The sequence below is a fragment of the Suncus etruscus genome, chromosome 1 (genome assembly GCF_024139225.1).
Source record: "Suncus etruscus isolate mSunEtr1 chromosome 1, mSunEtr1.pri.cur, whole genome shotgun sequence".
In the NCBI taxonomy this organism is placed as follows: Eukaryota; Metazoa; Chordata; class Mammalia; order Eulipotyphla; family Soricidae; genus Suncus; species Suncus etruscus.
In genome coordinates, this window is record NC_064848.1 from 74,062,939 (window position 1) to 74,086,771 (window position 23,833).

Consider the following 23,833-nt stretch of genomic DNA (forward strand, 5'->3'; position numbering starts at 1 on the left):
GTTTAAACAGGCTATCTTATTAGTTAGTTCTCTTTATGAAAACACTGAGTCAAAACTTGTATTATTGCCAGAGCAGATATGGTCCCTGAAAGCAGAGCCAGGAGTAAGCCCTGAATACTCCTTGGTATGACCTCAAATATGAACAAAAACACAAAACAAACAAGCAAAAAAACCTAACCAAACTAAATTTAAATAGGATCTAAGCGGACTGCTTCTACTACACACATTGTTTCTAAAAGTTAGAATGCCTGCACCAAAATACCTTAAATCTCAGTACCTCCAAACCTTTGTTAAACATAAAATAAAAGACTAGCCCTTTACCTATTAAAAAAAAAAAAAAAGAAGTCCCATAGCTTAAAGAACTAGCTTATTTCCTTATACACACTAATTAAAAAAACCACAGACCAACTTCATCCAAAACAACATTTTTGTATATTGCCCATTTTTGCCTTTTTATCTGACCTATTTCAGTCCCAAGATTGTAGAGACAGATGTGAGTCTGGTCTTTGATCACACAATTAAATAATCACACAATTAAAATCTCTAATTTTTCTAACCAATTTTGGCTCTATTGCATTGGCAGCAAGCAATCGAACCTGCTAGCAGTATTAATAACTCATAGAGAATATCAGTTTTCCATAGACTGAGGTTCCATGGAACCTGTCCAAGGAAATAAAGTATATCATGGTAGAGAGATAGAAAGTAACAACCAAACTTATAGAAAAAGTTATCTAGATGGCTACTTGGGATCAGATGTAGGGACTTGTGGATCATAAAACTGAATAAGTTGTAACAGGACTTTGGTCCCTGAGGATTGAAGTTCCTGCTTTGTCATTATAGTTGTTTTTGAAGCAAGAAGTCTTGCCAAATAAATTTATAAGCCAAAACTAGGCACTGACAAAAAAAAATAAAGGTATTATTATAGATCAACTGACAAGGAGACAGACTTGAGTCTTATTTCCTGTCTCCTAGTTGATTAAACTGAAATAAAGACTTTTCTTTTTTCAAAAAGGTAATGCTATGAAATTGTCATTTCTTTACAATAAGCATTGGCACTTTTCTCCATAACAAGCAGCTGGTACTCTGAAGAATATAATATCGAAGTCACAAATTGGAGCAGATGCCAGGTAGGAGGTTTTGAAATATTGTAGGAATATTGTAGGCAGAAATGGTGAGATCAATGTTTAGTCTGTGTATTTATACATGACCTTTCCTAGTATTACTTTGTCTGAAAGGGATCATACCCATTACCCATTATCCTGGCCTTGGCTAGAACTAAATCCAGATAGGGAAGAAAAGATCTAGTAATAATAGATGCTCAGCAGCAAATGTTAAAAGCAAACTTGAAAAAACAAAGATTAAAGGGGAATTTAATTATCAGTTATTTTCTAAGAATCCATCCATTTATGGCATTTTGTAATAATGCAATCTCAAAATGTTAACTATATATATAAGCATGTAATAACCTTTAAATTTAATTCCCAAAGTTCTCTCATGTTAATTAACATCCTACTCAACATTCCACTTCGACCCCTATGCTAAGAAAAATTTTTAAAGGGGTCAGAGCAGTGGTGCAAGTGATAAGGCGTCTGCCTTACATGCGCTAGCCTAGGGCGGATCACGGTTCTATCTCCTGGCGTCCCATAAGGTCCCCCAAGCCAGAGCAATTTCTGAGCGCAAAGCCAGGAGTAACCTCTGAGTATCACTGGGTGTGGCTCAAAAACCAAAAAAAAGAAAGAAAGAAAGAAACAAAACAAAAACAAAACCCCAGCTAACATCCTGTAGGAAGGTAAAATCCAAATGAATTAAAGACCTTGCTATCAAACCTGATACCATGATAGGAGCCCTTAAGAAAAGGCAGAAAACCTAGCTAAAAAGCAGGGCCTTGTAACAGGCACAGAACTTTGCTAAAAGCAGGCAGCCTTGAAAATAAATGTAAACATTTAAGATTTAAGGCTTGTAAGGCACAGGAGAGCAACAAGCAAAGAACTATGCTAAAAGCAGGCAGCCTTGAGAAATAAATGTAAACATTTAAGATTTAAGGCTTGTACAGAAACAAAGAAGGCACAGAATTTTGGTCCTGGGAAACTGAGTCTAAATTATGAGGTCCCCGTTATCTGTACATTCCGACCTGCCTGACATGGGTTCCATTATCAGTGCACCCCAGCCTAATGAAGATGGATCCCATTATCTGTACATTCCATCCTACTTGCTGATGAGGTCTTGTTATCTGGGCAATATGGCTTTTTCTATGTATCTATTTCCTATCGACATATTAATGAGCAGAACTGTGCCAACAAAAAGTATATAAGCCGGGCCTTGAGTTTCAATAAATGGAATTGGATTCGGATTTGGCTGGAATCCTTTTCCCACTTTTATCTGTCTCCATGTCTGTCTTTGTCTGTGTTTGCGTGATCTCCCTCCAAGAAAGAATAACCACTTCTTAACTGGTGTCCCTGCAGGCAGGGGCACCCACAATACCATAAGTTATAGAGAACAACACATAGGTAAAACACTCCAGGACACTGAGACTAAAGGCATCTTCAAGAAGGAAACTGCACTCTCCAAACAAGTGAAAGCAAAGATTAACAGATGGGAATATATTAAGCTGAGAAGCTTCTGCACCTCAAAGGAAATAGTGCCCAGGATACAAGAGCCACCCACTGAGTGGGAGAAACTATTCACCCAATACCCATCAGATAAGGGGCTAATCTCCAAAATATACAAGGCACTGACAGAACTTTACAAGAAAAAAACATCTAATCCCATCAAAAAATGGGAAGAAGAATTGGATAGGCAATTTGACAAAAAAAAAAAAAAAAAAGAAATACAAATGGCCAAAAGGCACATGAAAAAATGCTCCACATCACTAATCATCAGGGAGATGCAAATCAAAACAACTATGAGGTATCACCTTACACCACAGAGATTGGCATGCATCACAAAGAATGAGAACAAGCAGTGCTGGCGGGGATGTGGAGAGAAAGGAACTCTTATCCAGTGCTGGTGGGAATGCCGTCTAGTACAGCCTTTATGGAAAGCGATATGGAGGTTCCTTCAAAATCTGGAAATTGAGCTCCCATTTGACCCAGCTATTCCACTCCTAGGGATATACCCTAGGAACATAAGAATACAATACAAAAACCTCTTCCTCACACCTATATTTATTTCAGCACTATTCACAATAGCCAGGCTCTGGAAACAACCAAGATGCCCTTCAACAGACGAATGGCTAAAGAAACTGTGGTACATATACACAATGGAATATTATGCAGCCATTAGGAGAAATGAAGTCATGAAATTTTCCTATACATGGATGTCCATGGAATCTATTATGCTGAGTGAATTAAGTCAGAAGGAGAGGAAGATGCAGAATAGTCTCACTCATATATGGGTTTAAAAAAAAATGAAAGACGGGGCCGGGCGGTGGTGCTAAAGGTAAGGTGCCTGCCTTGCCTGCGCTAGCCTTGGACAGACCACGGTTCGATCCCCCGGTGTCCCATATGGTCCCCCAAGCCAGGAGCAACTTCTGAGCACATAGCCAGGAGTAACCCCTGAGCGTCACCGGGTGTGGCCCAAAAACCAAAAAAAAAAAAAAATGAAAGACATTTTAGCAATAATTTTCAGAGACAAAAGAGAGGAGGGCTGGAAGTTCCAGATCACTTCCTAAAGCTCCCCACAAAGAGTGATGAGTGTAGTTATAGAAATAACTACATTGAGAACTATCCTAACAATGAGAATGAACGAAGAAAATAGAAAGCCTGTCTAGAGTACAGGTGAGGGTGGGGTGGGAAGGAGGGAGATTTGGGACATTGGTGATGGGAATGTTGCACTGGTGAAGGGGGGTATTCTTTACATGACTGAAACCCAACCATAATCATGTTTGTAATCAAGGTGTTTAAATAAAGATATTAATTAAAAAAAAGAAATTATTTTAAAGTCTTCTTTGAGAAGCATAAAATTCTACTCTCCATCCTTCTCCAGTTGCTGGCAATTTCAAAGAAATCATATGGCCACATAGTTCATTGCATGAGAACAGAATAAAGCTGTTATTCCTACAGCCAAATTAGAAATGATGTTTCCTGGCTTTCCAAAACTGGAACTAGTATTTAAATTTTTTAATTGAATTACCATGTGACACAAAAGTATAAAGAGTTGTTGATGGGTAAGTTTCAGTCATACAATGTTCCAATACCCATCCCTTCACCAAAGGGAACTAGTTTTCTCAAGAAAAAGATGTCCTAATAGAAATACTTTTGTTTTTGTTTTTGTTTTTGTTTTTTTCTGAGCCACAGCAGGTGATGCTCAGGGGTTATTCCTGGCTATTTGCTCAGAAATCACTCCTGGCTTTGGGGACCATAAAGGACGCTGGGAATCGAACTGTAGTTTGTCCTAGACTAGCTTAGGCAAGGCACATGCCTTAACCCTTGAGCCACTGCTCAAGCCCAGAAATACTAATTTTTTAAATTTGAATCTACAAAGCATTTTACTAATATCAACTCATTGAAACTTGCATAATTATAACATAATCACAGTGGGCATTCAAAACTAGCTCAGTGAGTGACTATAATGAAGGAAACTGAGGCTCAGAGTTTTTCCAAGGCAATAAAGATGATTTTTAGAGTCAAAAACTAAAGATAGAGTCAGGACATGCTTTTCTTCCTTGTTTTTCCTCCTCTGGGTTTGAAATAAAAAGAGGCTGTTCATATAGCTTTTAGTATCAATAGAACCATTAATGTCAGAATTTTACTATACTATGGGTCAAAGAGCTTTTTGTGTCCTGGTCTGAGGTCTTAACAGTCACAGAAAACACTGTTTCAATGGAAAAATCAATCTGAATTAGAGCTTAAATCATCCACAGATTGTGACAACTTGGCTATGTATGTTTTTCTATATAGATATTTAATATAGATGTACTTTTTAATATTTTTTCATTTAGCAATGAAAAAAGTCATATACTTTTTGTTTTAATATAGGGTGATGTCAAATGATGTTCTGCCAGGGCCTACAGTTCTGTGCTTGGCTAGGCATTACAGTGGCAATCCGGTGGTGGTTGGAGGCCACCAGCATATATTTATTAGTATAAACATCCCTACCCTCAAGGGGTTGTAACTTTGTCTTCTTTGCTTATAATGTTCTTTCTTCAAGTATTTGCATGATTCACTTTTCATGTACTTTCCTGTTTGATAGATGTTACTGATTAACCATAGTCATTCTCTAATTCTGTGCTCTGCTATAATTTTCTCTCCTCTACTTGATTCTACAATCATACCAGAGAATGATTTGTTTACATCTGTTATTGTTTTACTTGCTAGATTGTAAGTAGAATGAACTTTGCTATTTAACTTAAGGATATTCTAAGTTTTATATTAGGCAGTTACCTGGGGTAATCTGGTCACTGGTGTTGGATTAAAGGAGGATATACAACTTGAGTGGAAGATAAAACAATGGAAGTCAGTCAGCTAGCTGTCTGGAAAATGTCAATCAAGATATAAGAAACATGGATGAGTTGTAAGTCACATGGCACCAAGGCTATATGCTATCTTTTAAAATTATAATCATAGTTATATAAGTTATATAAGTTTGGGCCAAAGAGATAGTACAGGTTGTCTATACACAGCCAATCCTTGTTAGATCCCTGGCACTGCATAGGGAGCACCGCTAGGAGTAACTCTGTGCCTCATGTCAGAGGTAAGCCCAAGGATTACTGCATGTGTTCTTCACCCCAACACCACAAAAAAAAGTTATGTCAAAAAGGTGATGCTGATATAATGCTGCTATGATGCTGAAGATGCTGATATCCAGAAAGGAGGAAAAAGAAGATGTAAAGTGAGAAATCACAAAATGTCTACTGAGTGGAAAAAAAGGAGCTACCGAGGAAAGAATAATAAAGTGAGTAACTTTATTCTTGAAAAGTTTTCAGTGCTATAGTCCAATTGTATCTTCTAAATTTTGCATCTTATTGTTTTCTTATAATTTTCAAAAATAAATTCTTTCTTTGAGCTCCATGAAGTGAGTTTTGTTCCTTACTACTGTATACCCTTTGACAACAAGACATCTGTTCGATAGAAACTTCTTAATGAGGCACAATATTTTGTTGTCACTACAAGCTGTAGTTAGCAATTGAGAACTCAAACTGGTATTATAATTCTCAAGAAATAAAATGGCATTTTTATATGGCTTAAAATAATTTAAAATTAAGATTCATATAGAGCTTTCACATTGGACAACACATTGATTCCATCATAATTATTAGCATCAAAAGTCAAAATCCTGAAGCATAAACAGTAATAAACAGTGAAAGAACAGAAAAAAGAAAAACCATGATAATATCAAGCAGATGTCTTCCACAGCACTATAAGGATTTTAGGAGGATAAGTCTGCTAAGGCTTCATTATGATTGACTTTATTAAATTTTTTAATAAAATACCTGGATTAAACTAATATATGTAATATATAAATATAAAAATTATATACAACATAATAATATATAAATAAATATAAATATGAAGTAATATATGTATAACAAGTCATAAAACAAGCATTTAACGGGAAATTTTTGAGTCATTAAAAATAAAGGAACTATTGAAATCATGTCATGTTTTATAATGCCTTTAGATACATAACACACACATATATAAAACATGTATTTACAAAATTAAAAATTATTAAATGGCATGGTCCAAATTTAATAATAGACATAAGTCTAAATCCCTGGATTATATATTTATAAGTGATTTTATTTTCTGTTACGGTATTTTATTGACTTTCAAAATTATCTGGAATAAAATGGCTATAATCTTTGTATTGTATTATGAGACTACAGTGATGGCAAATGCAGCTACTAAACTATTAAACCACTATATATTTTAAAGATAATAAGAATTATGATTCCCATTTCCTTGTTAACCTCTTTCTCTGCACATTTGAGTAGTTCAAGTTTTGTAACTGCAATTAGAGTTAAGGCAGCAGAAAAGATTATTGAACAGTCTTTGAAGGCAGAACAAGTTTTCTTCTCCACTGAATTAATTCTAATCTTCTATCAGAAAATAAACTAAAAGTTATTTGTTGTCCTTTCCAATTTCAGGAGATTGGAATCTTAGCATGATTTAACTTAAACTTGTATTTTTAAGACCACTAGATGGCTCTGTGTGACTGCAACCAGTGGATGGCATATAGCTATAATTAATTCAGGAATGGATTTATCATTTATTTTCAGGTATACACTGAAGCATTTCTGTAAATGATTAGCACAACATATAATATCATTCAAATGAATTCCTTATAACACCACCACAATAACTGACCATTGTTTGCCTTTATTAAATTCACCATCTGCATAAAAAATTGCTGATTGAATTAAATTGCTCTTTGAGTATCTATGGTTATTTGAAAAGAAAAAAATAAATAAAATAAAATTCTACAACTGAGCCAGAATGATTCTATTATTGAAAGACACACTAAGTATCCTAACCTTGTTCGTGGAAATAACATTTCTCATTTTAATCTAGAAATTCCTAGCCTATCTTCTTTGACTTTGAGCTGATGCCTTCAACACTAAAAACATCACTAGGTTATATGCAGGCTGTACAAGCACTAAAGGGTTTAGTGAAAGAAAGATCATTATGACTACTCTTGAGAGCAGAGCAGATGAAGCCCCTGCCTCATTCCTGAGAATGCTACTAAATGATTAAATGATTCAGATTAAGTTATTGTTTGCAACTCTAGATTCAGTCACTTGGTAAATGATGAACATATAAACTTGACAGCAAATATGAACAATCAGTGTGTGGGCCATGCTCAGCAGTATTTTGGGTTTACTCTTGATTGTAGGCTCAGGGATGACTTCTAGAATTGCTTGGAGAGCATAGGCATTACCAGGGCACCAACCTGGGTTTTCTGAGTGCAAGCACTTTTATTCTGTACTACTTCTCTGGTCTCAGAATCTCATATTTAATACAGAAATACCATCATCTCAAAAGTCTTGCCAACCTTTTACTGTGAAAAAGAAAATGGCCAAATATTTTCTGTTATCTTTTTTCTTGTTCTTTTATAAATAGTGCTCAGCTGAAGTGACACTAATGCTAATTGTGGCCCCAACTATTTCTAAAATATTTAAACCATGAGCTCCAAGAAAACAAAATACATAAAAATTCTATTAAAGAATATCTGTGGACCCTAAGGGTTAGTGGTGAATATGATTTATTTTCATATTCAGAGAGAAACATGCATTTATAAAGTGCCTCACATTAGATCAGTTTTAACAGTCAGAACTCAATAAAAATTTGCCTAAAAAGTCTTTTTGCTATAAGTCTTAACATAATAGTACATTTGTCTTTTAAACATTAAACTAACATGCTCCTTAAATCAGTTCCATTAATAATATATATAGTCTATTCTAGAGGCAAAAATTCTAAAAATTTTCATCCACAAGTTGATTATCTTTTTTAAAACAACTCCCTTCTCTTCCAAGAAGTCTAAAATATCAGTTGGATGATGCTTATAAGTATGTAGTGATCTCTGTAAAGACACAAAATGTATTGCTTTTAAATTTTTCCAGAGCACTAGGTGACTGACTGCACAATAAATTCAACCACAACACCTGCATTACACCCTACTTTTATTTACCTCTTTACCATGTCTAAGTCTTGTGAGCAGAAGTATTAACAAATTATCATGATCAGTAGTTTAAAACATTTGGAAGTCTTGTTTGAAAACTGTTTAAAGTCAAAGTGTTAAAATAAAACAGTATTGGCACTACAAACAATGACCTGGATTGGACAAACTAGTTTTCCGGAGCCTAGAATTGGTTTTATGTCAGGAAACTTTAGGGATAGGGTCTCCTTGTATTTAGGCCAAGGCTTTTCCTTCCCATGTCCCCCATACTTTGGTGGGCCTATGCAAATAATAATTGCCACTCTAATACCGTTTTTACTGTGCTCCTTTGATTCTAAAACTTAAAAAAAAACACTTAAACTGTTAAGGTTAACTTAAACTAATATGAATATGCATGGAAATGTAAAAAACTACTATGTCTTCAAGTTTAAGGAGTTACATAAATTTTATGGCTTTAGATTGCTTTGTGTACCGCTATGAAAATTTATAATGTTCTACAATCTGGGGTCTTGAGGGACAAAGTAATTGTACATGGGTTCTGTTTTATCTTTCTTTGATTGTAAGTTTAAAATTAAGGTGCCAGCAGGGGGATTTCTTCTGAGAATTTTGTTTTTGGGTGATTGTCCTTCCACTGTAACTTTACCTTGTCCTCTTTCTTTGCATCATTGTTCACATAATTAAAATTAAAAAAATTAAAAAAATAAAGTCAAAGTGTTATAGGACTTCCTTCCTTCCTTTTTTTCCTTCCTTCCTTCCTTCCTTCCTTCCTTCCTTCCTTCCTTCCTTCCTTCCTTCCTTCCTTCCTTCCTTCCTTCCTTCCTTCCTTCCTTCCTTCCTTCCTTCCTTCCTTCCTTCCTTCCTTCCTTCCTTCCTTCCTTCCTTCCATCCTTCCTTCCTTTTTTGGGTTACTCCTGGCTCTGCACTCAAAAATACTTCCTAGCAGGCTTGGAGAATCATACAGGATGCAGGGGATGAAACCCGGGTCATCCCAGGTCGACTGCATGCAAAGCAAATGCCTTATCTACTGCCCCCAGAGTATGCCAATTGCTTCTTGCAGTGCATGAGAGATTGACTAGCCTTCCAAAACTTCTAATGAAATAATATTTGTCTTTGTGTGTATGTGTGTAAGTGTTTGTGTGTTTTAGCTTCTAGAAGCTACTTGTATTCCTTGGAATATGATCCCTTTATGTATTACTCCTATTTTTTGTTTGTATCATATAACCTTATCATCTTCTCATCTGGTTTTGTATCATTCTTTTTATCAGCATCATAAGTCTCCTGGGATAATACAATATAACCTCCATATCTCATGATGCTTAAGTAGTTGGTATTACAGAGTCCTGGATATCACAGACACAGATTCAGAGAATTCTGATAAGAGGAGCGTTCCACCTCAAAATAATAGCCTACCACATCAAAATAAGCCAACTCTTATACCTTAGCTTAGACCCATGCATGTTCTTCTCCCTCATATTTAGCCTCTTTCTTCTTTCACTTGCCCAAACAGTGGTAGTAGAAAAAGACTTAGAATCAATAAAGTATACTTACATCTTCATCAAAAATATTGGGAATAATCTGTGTTGTCTGGGATGTGGTGAAAAAGAAACTCTCATCCACTGCTGGTGGAATGCTGCCTGGTCCACTCCCAATGGAAAATAGTATGGGAGGGTTCTTAGTAAACTCAAAATCGTGCTGCTATATGATCCAGCAATTCCACTACTGGGTATGTATCCCCATGAAATAAAAACATTTATTCAAAAAGGCATATGCACACTGCTACTCATCGCAGCATTCAGTATAATAGCTAAGAGCTGGAATCAACCTAGAAGTCCAAGAACAGATGAGTGGATTATGAAGATGTAGTACATACATACATATATATATATATATATATATATATATATATATATATATATATATATATACACACACACACACAATGGAATAGTACATATCTTTAAAGAATGAAGCAATCATTCAATTAGCTGCAACATGGATGGAACTGGAAGGTAATAAAGTAAACCAGAAGAAGGATAAAAACAGAATTATATCACTTATATGTAATATTTAGAATAACCGTACAACCCAACTGATCCTCCAGCCACTGCCAGTCAGAAGCTCTCTTCCCTCTAGCAAAGGTAAGCTGTGTGTGATCCCCATAAGCTCTCATCACCCCAATTTTGAAGACCCTATTTTCTTTTAGTGTGGCTGAGAAGCAAAGTTAAAACAGGTTTTAAAATCAGACTACGTGTAAATGGCCTCTTCCCCAATTGCACCTCAGCCTCTTCCAGTCAGAAGCCCAGCCTTCTGATCAGGATAGTTCAGTGGTATCTGCACATATGCACTCTGGCCATAGTCCCGCTGCCCCACAAGACGACATTTCAGGATATACCAGGCAATCCTAGGCAGACTAGGCCCACCTTCTTTCTCCCTTAGAAAATATATAGCCCCTAAGTCAAAGGTAAAACCCAACACTAAACTACAACATCTCTACCATTTTTGGGTAACCTTGCTTATGTAGAATAAATAAGTTCTAAAACAAATCTACCTCCAAGCACCTCCTACACAATTAAACAGAACCACTTGATAAAAACACCCTGAAACTCCAGCACCCAACCCACCCTATGCAAAGAACAATGGGAAACTAAGAAAGACACCAGCAGCTGGGGGACATGGAGAGGAATCCACGCAGATTCCCAAGTACTCCAAAATGCACAAACTTCATAGATGAGGACCTAAAATCAGCATTTAATCTCTTAGCAATGGGATTCAACAAATCACTAAGCAAGAGATTAAGAAATCCATAGATGAACAATTCATACAATTCAAAAAAGAACTCTCAGTAGATGAGAGAGTCCATACAAATGGAACTAAGGGAACTAAAGAATATGCTAGCAAGACACAGTAGCATAATTATACACATAGAGAATTGCATGGATGAACTTGAAGACAAAATGCAAGCCAGCAAGAATGTAGTCAATAAAGAAATGAGAGACAGAACATTGAAAGAAAATGTAAGATACTTAATGAACAAAGACAAAAGAAATAATCTACAACTTACAGGAATACCAGAAGGAAAGGATAAAGAGAAAGGGGAAGGGGAAGAATAAGTAGTGAGGAAAATAATATCAAGGAATTTCCCTCACTCTATGGAAAGAGACACCTGTACAAATCTAAGAGGCGAAGAGTTCCAAATAAAATAGACCCTACAAGATCAACACCTAGACATATAGCAATCCAAGTGCCAAAAAAATAGAGAGATGAATTCTTCAAAGTAATAAAGAAGAAAAAACACCTCAAGTACAAAGGAAAGACCATAAGAATCAAACTATACCTTCCATTAGAAACAATTCAGACAAGACAGTGGAATGACATATTTAAATTACTGAATTAAAGAAACCTCCAACCTAGAGTTCACTACCCTGCAAAACTCTCATTTACATGGGAGGGAGGACTAGAAACATTCTCAGACCAAAAAAAAACACAAAACAAACAAACAAAAAAAAAACACCTCACATTTGAACTAACCAAACTGACTCTAAATGAACCACTTAGAGATCAATTACTCAACCCAAACACCCAATTGTAACAACAACAACAAAAAACCCAAACAATATAATAGCACAAAACCTTCTCTGTCAATAATCTCATTAAATGTCAATGGACTAAACTCCCCCATTAAGAATAACTACAAAAATAGTCAATGGTTTAAATAGGTGTTTTCTAGAACACTCTTGGCCTCAGATGAATAGTGAGAAAGAAAGAAATTGAGTGGAGGAGGAGAAAAACAGATGTGATATAACAAGGGATGGGGCAAAGGGGACTCAGGTGTATTGGTGGTATTAAGAAAGAATAGAACTAAAGCCGTTGCATAATCAACAATGAAACCATGATCCAAACTTTAAGAACCGAACTTTAAAAGGAGCTATTGTGATGGCATGCTGGAGAAGAGGGTGTTGGAATGGGATAGATTCTGGGAAATTGGTGGAGAGAGGTTGACACTGGTAGTGTACTAAAACATTGTATGTCTAAAACTCAGCTGTGATAACTTTGCAAATCACAAATTTTAAATTTTAAAAATAAAAATAAAGAAATTATAAATTCTAAATAAACAAATGCCCAAGCATCTAACCTAACAAGTCATACATATCGAAACTGGACATCATTATATTTCTTTATTAAATAAAGACGTAATTTATATTCTATTACTCCTTAAATGTAGATCATAAAGGCTTTCTATGAGAAATTAGGATGTCAGATAAGCTAAGGTTGGTAAATTTCTTACCAATACTATTAAAGTGGAACACTAATTTGTGACCTAATTGTCCAAAAGATTCAATTATTTTTACCTAGACAAAGGAACAATTTGTTGAAACTGGGCCTTCAAGATCATTTATTTGCTAAACAATATTATACACTCCTCACTTGAAGTGTACTTGAGTACATTGAAACTAAGTGAGCTTCAATTTAGTAGAGTTTATCTTCATTTTTTTCCTTAGGGTTGGGAATTAGAACTAATCCTTTAAATATGATTTTAATCTAATCAAATTGTGTTTGTTTTTTATTCTTACAACTCCTGATTGTTCTCAGAGCTTCATTCTGCCTTTGTACTCAGGATCAATTTTGGGAGGGGTCTGGGGACCATATGAAAATGCTGGGGACCGAAGCCAGGTGGACCACATATAAGTCAACTGTCTTGCCCTCTTCAGCTCCACCAGTATAAATGATACATATTTACCAAGAAATACTCTGGAGAGTATGGTAGAAGACTTTAGTTCTTATGCTACTTTTATTTAATTTTGAAGGTCTCTCCATTTCCATACCTCAGTCCTGTCCCAGCATTCCTTTCTTTCTGTGGTCACAAAGGTCAATCTAGCAGCAAAATTTGGTGTTGGAGTTTGAATTCAGGACCTAGGTTATGAAAGGTCTTAGTGCTATTTCCCCAGTGCTACATATAAATAAATATGTATGTATCTGTATACATATATACACATATATATGTAGTTTTATATATAGCCATAAACCTCAATAATATTAAGATTATATGAGCACCATACTCTATCCTTGAAAACAAAACACTACTATATACATATGAATTATCTCTCAAACCTCAAGTTTATGTCTCGTATAAAATGTGGCATAATTCAATCAGAAAAAAATAACTTATATTAATTTACCACTTGAACACTTGATATCTCAGCTTTATAAATAGAATACCTCTGCTGAACCAAATATTTCACAGTGTTGGAATTACTTCAACTGATACAATACCAGCTCAAGTGAATATTAACCATCTGCTACCCTAAGGAGAAGATGATTAATATTAGGAAATAGATAATGGTTTCTCCTGAAAGTATCTCAGTCTTATATATTCAGATGTGAGAGTTTTATTTAGCTGTTAAATTTGGTTGGGACAAAAGGGCAGTGTGCAAACTTGGGGCCAGATAGCCAAATTACTCTTTGTTCAACTTTTCATCATTGCTCTTTTCTCCCACATTTTCTAAAAAATTTGAGAAATATAGACAAGGTGTCTAAATATCTCCTTTATTTTTTTTCTCATGAATTCACACAAAAAACAACAAAGCAAATGCTGAGATGTTCTTTCTTCCTTCTTGCCTTGTCTTTATAGGAATAACATATTTCTGGTGCTGTATAGTTCCTCTACATAAGTATATAAGTGTGGTTTGAGCTAGGGACGTTGATGAGAAAACAAAAATATGTTCATTTCCTATTAATAGGACCAACAAAACAAGCAGAACCACACTAGGGAATCCCACATACATGTGTAAGACTTTCAATAGTTTTCAAATACCTGATCTGTAAATTGTTTGTTACTTATGTATAATGAGATAAGGAATTTATGTTAGTAGGACAAACATAATACGTTCATCATCAAGACAGGCTTATGGGAGCAATCTGATTTGCCAGAACAAAAGGACTTGTAGCCAACCACTCCACAGATCAGTGGCCACCCACATAAAGAGACCTCCCTGGAAATGGAGAAGGCTCTGATGGTGATATTAAAAAAACAAAACAAAACAAAACAAAACAAAAAAAAAAACCTGCATCTTGAGAACACAAAAGCAACCATGACCAAGCAGTACAAAACACCATACTTGTGGGTGAAGAATGTAATCATGAGGATCCAATCAACAGTAAACCCCTAAATAATCTCTCTAAAATGGGCTTTTGGGTAGAAATGCTTAGGACATTCAACTAGCTCAAAGAAACAATAAATGTACTGCCAATAAAATACGAAAGCAGAAATGAGAAAAATACAAAGAGAAATGACAGAACTGAAAAACTTGGTAGGTGAAATGAAAAGTTCACTGAAAGAGATCACAAGAATAGCAGTTGCTGAGGACCAAATCATTGAGTTCAAAGGTGAAGTGCAGAAAACCAAAAAGGCAGGGCCGGAGTCGTGATGCTAGTGGTAAGGCGTCTGACTTGCTGGGTTCGATCCACTGGCATTACATATGTCACCCAAGCCAGGGGAGATTTCTGAGCATATAGTGAGGAGTAGCCCCTGAGCGGCATCGGGTGTGGCCCAAAAACAAAACAAAACAAAACAAAACAAAACAAAGGCTTGTATTAGGTTACACCTTATTTTACCAAAAACAAAGATCATCCCTGGTTCCTTTGTATGTTTGTTTACAACTTGGATTTATTCCAAAACAAAGACTGTCTTATATGTCCCTGGGCGGGATAGCTCAGGATAGCTGCCCCACCTAGGAGTGGTCCTTGGACTCAATAAAAACAATCTGGCAGGCAGTTTGGTGGAGATATTAGGTAAAAGACTGCCAGACTATCTGTGTTTCACCCCCATCCCCAGTGTGGTCTGGACTATTTCAGGAGCAACCCTGATTCAGACATATTCACCTGGGGTTGGAAATATGGTGCGTGGGGTGATTTTACAAGCTTGCTTCTGAAAAAAATATACGAGGAGTCAAGCAGTGTGCTTAGTTGAATAGTAAACGGAGTGAGGGTGAGCATCAGGATCATATAGCAATAGATTAAAGTGATTTACGCTTAGGGGCCCGGAGAGATAGCACAGTGGCATTTGCCTTGCAAGCAGCCGATCCAGGACCAAAGGTGGTTGGTGTCCCATATAGTTCCCCATGCCTGCCAGGAGCTATTTCTGAGCAGACAGCCAGAAGTAACTCCTGAGCACTGCCGGGTGTGACCCAAAAACCAAAAAAAAAAAAGTGATTTTCGCTAAATTTGCATACAGGATAAACCTACAATTGTAAGAGACCAACACCTCTGGAAAAATCTGGGAATCTTTGTGAATTTTCTAACACAGCACCTCTGACTAGCAGCTGTGCAACATGTAACATTGGTAAGAAGTTGCCATTGGTACAGAAATAATATAATTTCTCATTATAGATAAGTGTAAAACTGACTCAGAAGCATAGTTAATTTGGATTTATTTTGGAATATGCATAACTGATTATTGCTTTTTTGTTTTGGGCCACACCCAGCTGAACTCAGGGACTATTCCTGTCTCTGTGCTCAGAAATCGCTCCTGGCAGGTTTAGGGGACCATATGGGATGCTGGGAATCAAATCCAGCTCTGTTGGCTGGGTGCAAGGCAAATGCCCTACTACTGTGCTATTTCTCTGGCCCCTATTGTTAGTTTTTAAGAAAAAAAAAATGAAAAAGAGGGTAGAGAGTAAAGTGGAGTATAAAGATACTTTATACTGAATCACATGCTATTACTATGGCAATGAGACACTTATTTTGATTCTTGGGGTTACATGGTTGTGCTGGGGGGGGGGCTACTTCTAGTGAAGTAATTAGAGGCCAGTAAGAGACAGGTAGTGCTGATGTTAAAATCGGGACTCCCATATGCAAAGTTTGTCTTTGAATCCTTTGAGCGATCTCTAAGGACTAATTCTTATCAAAGCACAACTTCTGATTTGATTCACAGAACAACTTCCGGTTCACAGTATCAGAGAGGTTTAGAAATACAAACACTTGTCTGAGATTTTATTGGGAGTAAGAGACAAAGTTGGACAGAAGTCTTTGACTACTACTTAATATACTTTTCCATTATGCTGTGATCTGTTAAACAATGTGGTTAGAATTCTGAAAGTATTTAGGAAAACAAAATCCATTATCACAAATAAATGGAAATAATGGAATATCACAAAAAATGGCCTTTTTTCAGTATTAAGAATCAGGGGGAAAAACACTAAAGAAATATACATTGAAAATGGTCTCCAGGAGGCTGGAGTGGTAAAACAGTGTTAGGATATTTGCCTTGCATGTGGCTGACCCAGGATGGATGAGAGTTTGATCCCATGCATCCCATATGGTCCTCTGAGCCAGGAACGATTTTTGAGCACAGATCCAGAAGTAACCCCTAAGCGCCATTGGATGTGGCCCAAATAAATGAACAAAAAAAGAAGTCTCCATATGATTCAAAACTTAGATTAGTCAACTAAATTATAACTTAGCTATAAGATATAACAAAGAAGATTAAGATAAAATATTCTTTATGTTTTATTATAACAGGCAGAAAAACTTGAGACAGATTAATTGATCACTGAATGTTGTCTGCTTTTCTGCTCTATTCAAATAATAGGTATTATAAAAAGAAATCCCTAAAATCGAAAATAAAAACTTCCAAATTAAACCTAGGTCTCTGTTCTTCAAGATCACCCCAAACAAAAGTTTTGTATCACCTGATATTTAATTTGAAATCATTTATCTTCAAGTCAGCAACAATTAGGTACCACTATCAACCATTTATCATAAGTCAGAGAAAACATTTCCTACAGAGGAAAGAGACTAGTGCTTGCATGGAGAAGGTCAAGGAAAATGAACTCATTTGAGGCAGATGTATTAAAAATAAATGTCCTTTACTTGTCTACTTGTCCCCTGATGAGACACCTAAGTTATGTAGTGGTGGTATCAATTTTATGTCACCTGTACCAGAGCAAAGTGGTGTTACACTAGCAAAATTCTAGCAAGTTCTCATATATTGTCAGAGACAATAGAGCTCCCCAAACTCAAATTTCCATGGCAGCAGATATATACCAATAATTTAACATATATATAGTTCATGAGTCAGGCAAATCATGATTGATACATTCAACATTTCAAGAGTTAAAATAGAAGCAATTTAATTGTATGGTTTTGAGTCTAAGTAAAATATCTTACTTCATCAACTTTGCCCAGTGTAACTAATGTGGAATTTTAATAAGAACCAATGTAGTATCTGCATGAGATCTACCTTTCTTTATTAAAAAAAAATTCTTTTTTGGTTTTGGATTACACCCAACCTTACTCAGGTCTTTCTGTTGGTTCTAGATTTAGAAATGACTGCTGGTGGTGCTTGGGAAATAACGATTTGTGGTGTTGGGGTTCAAACCAGTGCCAGCTACCTTCATGTCTTACCCTTTGTACAATCTCTCTAGTCCTGATACAAAATATGCCCCTACAAAAATAAGCCCTTTACAAAAATATACACTTGTTACTACTTGCTACTACCTCATTATATATTTAAATAATAAATAATATATCAAATAAGGTATATTTAAATATATACATATATATTTATATATTCACATATACTTATATATATTTTACATGAATATATATATTTATTTATTTTGGTTTTTGGGTCACATCCAGCTACACACAGGGATTACTCCTGGCTCTATGCTCAGAAATTACTCCTGGCAGGCTCGGGGGACCATATGAGATGCTGGGATTCGAACCACCATCCTTCTGCATGCAAGGCAAATGCACTACCTCCAGCTATCTCTCTGGTCCCACATGAATATATTTAAATAAATTCTTTAACTGAACCACTGTGACATACACAGTTACAAATCTGTTCAAAGTTTCAGTCATACCATGTTCAACACCTTCACTAGGGTCTCACTACCAATGACCCCAGTTGTTCTGTCATACTTACACCTGCTCTCCTCGCTGACTGCTCCTGACTGCCTCTTTTCTTTCTTCTCTCTCTGTCTCTCTGTCTCTCTCTGTCTCTCTGTCTCTCTCTGTTTCTCTGTCTCTCTCTCTGTCTCTCTCTGTCTCTCTCTGTCTCTCTGTCTCTCTGTCTCTGTCTCTGTCTCTGTCTCTCTCTCTCTCTCTCTCCCTGGTTTGCATTTTCTTACTGAAGGGGTATCATGCATATGCATATCACTTTATCTTCTTTCAATACCCAATTCTTGGCTGGAGTGATCATTTCCAACTATCAGTGTTAAAGTGGTCCCTTCTCTCCCTTAACTGCAATTGCCCCACTCTTTATGGCAAGCTTCCTACCATGGACCAGTCCTCTTGGTCCTTCTCTATATTGTCTTCGAAAATTATTACCATACATTTTAAGGAGTTTACATTGGAAAAAATATACAAAGCCCCTTAAAAATGTAGTTTAAGGAAGGCAGAGAAAAAAACTGTAAGAACTAAATGTAATAAAGCAAACTTAAAAAGATACATTTGAAGCATAATATTAGAAGACTATAGGAGTCTAGAACTTTGAAATTATCATCTAAATGTATTGATTTAGATTTTACTTTTGGTAGGATGGAAATGTAACTTGACCCTATGTAAAATATTCTACTAAACTTTTTATTATAGTGTTAATACACATGGTTCCAAAGGGAGACATTTGACTATGCTACTTTTAAGAATGTTCCTTCCATGAAAATAATTGGGTTCTTCCAACTGATGATCTTCCATGATTGTTTTAAATAACCGATAGAATTAAACCTAGAATGCTTTCTTTACTTAGAGGTTTGATTATTTTATTAGTATCTATTTCACATGGTTCCAAAGAGAGACATTTGACTATGCTACTTTTAAGAATGTTCCTTCCATGAAAGTAATTGATTTCTTTCAACTGATGATCTTCCATGGTTGTTTTAAATATTTGATAGATAGAATTAAACCTACAATGCTTTCTTTTCTTAGAGGTTTGATTATTTTATTAGTATCTATTTCTATTAAGGAGTTGTGGCAAGATCTTGTCAGATCCTTGTTAATTAATTATAGTTTTTATATGAAAGAAATCAGCAGCTCAAAGCAAGTGAAAGAATGGTTCTATTGGTACTGCTGGCACATTCAATAAATTAGGTCATTGGGCAGTGGAATCCAGGGAGTACAGTGGCTAAAATTAAAGCAGCTTTATTTAATGTGTGAAATTACTTTGACATTTTAAAAGTTGGCTAAAAAATTATATTAGTGTATTAAAACAAGATCTTTCCAGAAAAGAAGATATGAATGCTATGACTTGGCTTTGAGTTGTACATTCTTAACTATGGGAATTAGACATAATATTTCGATAACATAACTAAAAGTAAGACAAGTTTGAAATGTCTGAATTTGAAATACAAATGGAAATGAAAGAAAATGTTCTCAGTTGGGCAAATTAGATTTGGCTTAATATAATATCTTCCTTTCAAGATATGTGCTACAAAAGTAACAATGACAACAATGATTTAAAATACATTTCTGAATAAAACTACAGAAATAAATGTGCTTGGCAGAGTACTTATTTTATTATGAGCTTGTAAATGTTGTCCTTGGTTAAGACGTTATGTGCTTAGGGCTCCTAAGGCCTTAAAAAAATCTACTAATTCTGTATGATTCTGTATGATTATGCTATTACTAGTTCCTTGATATCATACACTTTGTGTTATACAAATTTATCATGAAACAGACAATTTCCCTTTTAACTAAGGAACACTAATTTGGGGATGGTAGAATTCTTGCTATTTAAGACTCTTGCCAACCAATCTACAAATGGAAAGGAGTCTGGAGATTGTGAACACTATTGGCACCTTATGAAGTATTAGGTAATAAAGAAGCAATGATGAGAAGCAAGTGATGCTGACTCTTGCATCTTGTTAGATCTGATTCTTCATACATATTTATAATGGTGCATCCTGTGAGTGCAATTTCATTTTGAAAACACTCTGGTCATTGGCATCATCATACACCTGTATTTTTCATGCTTTCCCATCTGCTACCTACAGTCATTCAGATTCAGGTGATGGGAATATTTCAGATAAAAGTTAATTAGCCTGCACTCTGCAGATCAAATTTCCAGAGTTCAACATTGAATAGAAATCTTATAGATGGCTGCTGAAAGTAGCATGGGTTCTCCCTTTCTAACTAGAAACATAAGTCATTTTTCCTAGAATAAGAAATCTTAAGGATTCTCCTGATATTCTGTTCATAGGTTCTAGCAAACATTTCAATTGCATTTACCTTTAGTCTTTTTAGGTTATATACATATACATATATATATATATATATATATTTCTAATCTTTCTTCATCCACTTGATTAGAAATATTTTTCCAGCTAAAGGGACAGAATAAAATGACACAAATAGATATTCCCTAATGTCTGGATTTTTTATTTGTACATTGACCAATGCTGATCAAGTTCTGAGATTTTTCTTAGTTTTTCAATCTATAAAATGGGTGAGGGTATAGTGATAGTACAGCGGGTAGGATATTTGCCTTACACGTGGTCGACTCAGATTGGATCCTCAGCATATGATCTGGTCCCCTAAGCCTGTCAGATATGATTCTTGAGTGCAGTCAGGAGTAACCCTTAAGCACCACAGAGTGTGCCCTCCAAACCAAGCCAAACCAAACCAAATAGGGCCAATCAATACCAATAATGCTCTAGTTTCGAAATACTTTGTGCAAGGCTTGATGACGTTTAATATTTTGATGAAAAAAATAATGCACAACATACAGAAAAATCCTATCTATCACTAAAATAACTCTGCCTTTTTCTTAGGTACTATCATTATTGTTAGCACACAAGTTCATAGATAACTTTTTGGAAAGTAGATGCATTTTTTTTAACCCACAGGAAACTGATTTTTAATTTCTCTAGTTGTAAATAATTGAAACAGAACCTAGCAGCTACATGTAGCTAGTCTCTAAACCCATATTACATAAAAAAAAGCAGGTGTGGATAAAGAAACTATCTTCAGTGAATTCCCCTCCCCCATCCATTTTTATGCTACTAAATAAGCTTTCTAATGCATTCCACTACCCAAGTCTAAATAACCACTTTTCTTTATATATTACTTCTGTGCACGCTGCAAATGTCTTAATCACTCAAAAGCAGACAGAGGGAAGTGTTTTCTTATACTAAGGCTCAGGCACAGCTAAAGTCAGAGAGCAGATGTAGCTCTCTTGCGCCACAGGCTCCGAGTAACTCAAGGGAAAGGACTCCAGGGAAGCCAGAGATTCGTCTCCCTCATTTCCTATATTAGTCTTCAGAACCTAGAGAGCTCCCCAAGACACTGAACTTGGACGTCAGAAATCTACTAGATTTCCCAGAGCCCGCCGGACACAAAGCAAACCCCCCTCACTTATTCTGCCTGTTCCTTTTCATTCTTCCATCAGTTATTTGCCATTTTTATATCTTGACATATTTGACTTTTACTGGGGTCTTTCTATCTACCTATCTATCTATCTATCTATCTATCTATCTATCTATCTATCTATCTATCTATCTATCTATCTATCTATCTATCTATCTATCTATCTATCTATCTATCTATCTATCTATCTATGACTATCTTTTCTATCTATGACTCTTATGAAAGTTAGAACGCCCTGAGTCCCTCCGGACGTGCCCCCAGTATCTTCCTCTCTGGCTAAGGACTACCCTCCCACCTCCCCAGGCGTCCCGTCTCCACTGCACGCTCCAGACTTCACTTACCTGACTCTCGCGCGGAAACTCGTGGCGCACGATGCTGATGACTGGGATATGCAGGACGGAGCTGACCAAGTCGAGCTCCATCATCTCGCCCTGACTCTGGGGGAAGGCGAGGAGGGCCGAGACCCCTTGCACCACGACGGTGTGGCACAAGCTTTGCAGAAAGGAGAAAGGGTCACTGCTCCACTGCGAGCTAGGCGAGGAAAAGGGCAGGAGCGGCAGGTCGCCCAGGCCCGCCTCGATGGCCATCACGACTTCCAAAGACAGGTTGTAGGGCAGCAGCCCCTCCACGCGGTTCAGGTTGTCCACAGCGAACAGGAGGGCGTCCCGTGGCCACAGGGTCTCTGCCGCGGCGCCCTCCCCAGCTTTCCGGACGCCTGGAGGGCCCCTGCTGCCGTGGAGGGCGCTTCCCAACCAGCGTGCGCCCGGAGAGGGCACCGGGGGCCGCCAAGATCCCGGGTCGGGTTCATCTCGCTGCACGCCAGCCCGGCTGCCGTCCGGAGAGCGGTTGGCGGGGCTGGGGGCCGTGGTCCAGGGCTGCAAGTGCACCGCGCCCACCCTCACCGCGTGCCCGATGCGCTTGAGGATCTGGCCGGGCTGCGGGTGCGAGGAGGAGCCGGGCACTCCGGCCAGCACCAGGGCGCAGGGCGGCGGCGGCAGCAGCAGACAGACCCTGCTCAGCAGCCACCACAAACTCAGTCTCCTCATTACTGAGACCCGCAGGGAGAAAGCGCGCCCCCTCCTGCGCCCGCCCGGCTGGTCCGCCTGCAGCCGCAGCCTAAGGTCTCCGCCCCCCAGGTCCCGCGCGGAGCTCCGCTAGACGCGGGGGAGCGGTCCCGGGAGCTGGAGCTGGAGCCGGCTGCGGGCCATCCAACTTGGAACCCTTGCGCTCCCTCGGCGATCTCAGAGCCCGCTCTCACTCACTGTCCCGGTGCTTCACATCCTCTGCCCGCCCGGTCCCCCCGCACTGAGCCCGGCAGGCGGGCGGGCCGGCGCCTGTCACCCGCGTCCTAGGCGCCCGTTCCCTGCCCACCCCATCTGCAGGGCGGCTCGGGCACTGCGCTGCGTCGGGTCCCGCGGAGGAGGCTGGGCGGAGAGAAACCAGCCGGAGCTCGGAGAGGCAGGCGATGCGCTCACTTGGATGGAGTCTTCTCCTTTGCCTCCCAGGCGAGCCCCACTTCTTTCTTTCCTTGGGGGTCTTGCTGAGAGAAGAAGAGATTCACGCCCTGCGAGCGCAAAAGAAGCCCAAAGCTCTCCGCTCCTCCGTGGGCCAAGCTCTCAGAGGCTTTCCCCCAGTGCTGGCTGCAATTTGCTTTAGTCCCCCCGCTACTTCCCCTCTTGCTTCTTCCTTTCGTCCTCTTGCCTCTCCCAGTCGCCGCCGCCGGCTTCCTTGGAGGGGCGATGCGACTGGCCAGCAAAGGGTGGTTCTGCTCGGAGCGCAAAGTTCTCCCCGCCTTAGCCGGCGCCTCCCTGTTGCTGAGCCCTGGCGCCAGCCCGTCGCTTGGCTGCGCTAAACG

The 23,833-nt window shown here is 37.9% G+C and overlaps 1 protein-coding gene across 1 annotated transcript in view; it reads right to left on the bottom strand.

The window, feature by feature from the left end:
* The window catches only part of GRIN3A (glutamate ionotropic receptor NMDA type subunit 3A), a 214,829-nt gene extending 191,352 nt beyond the window's left edge, over positions 1 to 23,477 (bottom strand). Inside the window, exon 1 of the mRNA XM_049770011.1 lies at positions 22,320 to 23,477. Within this exon, the coding sequence (XP_049625968.1) occupies positions 22,320 to 23,024 (705 nt within the window). The 5' untranslated portion in view covers positions 23,025 to 23,477. The remainder of the gene's footprint in view (positions 1 to 22,319) is intronic.
* Positions 23,478 to 23,833: the final 356 nt, after the last annotated feature.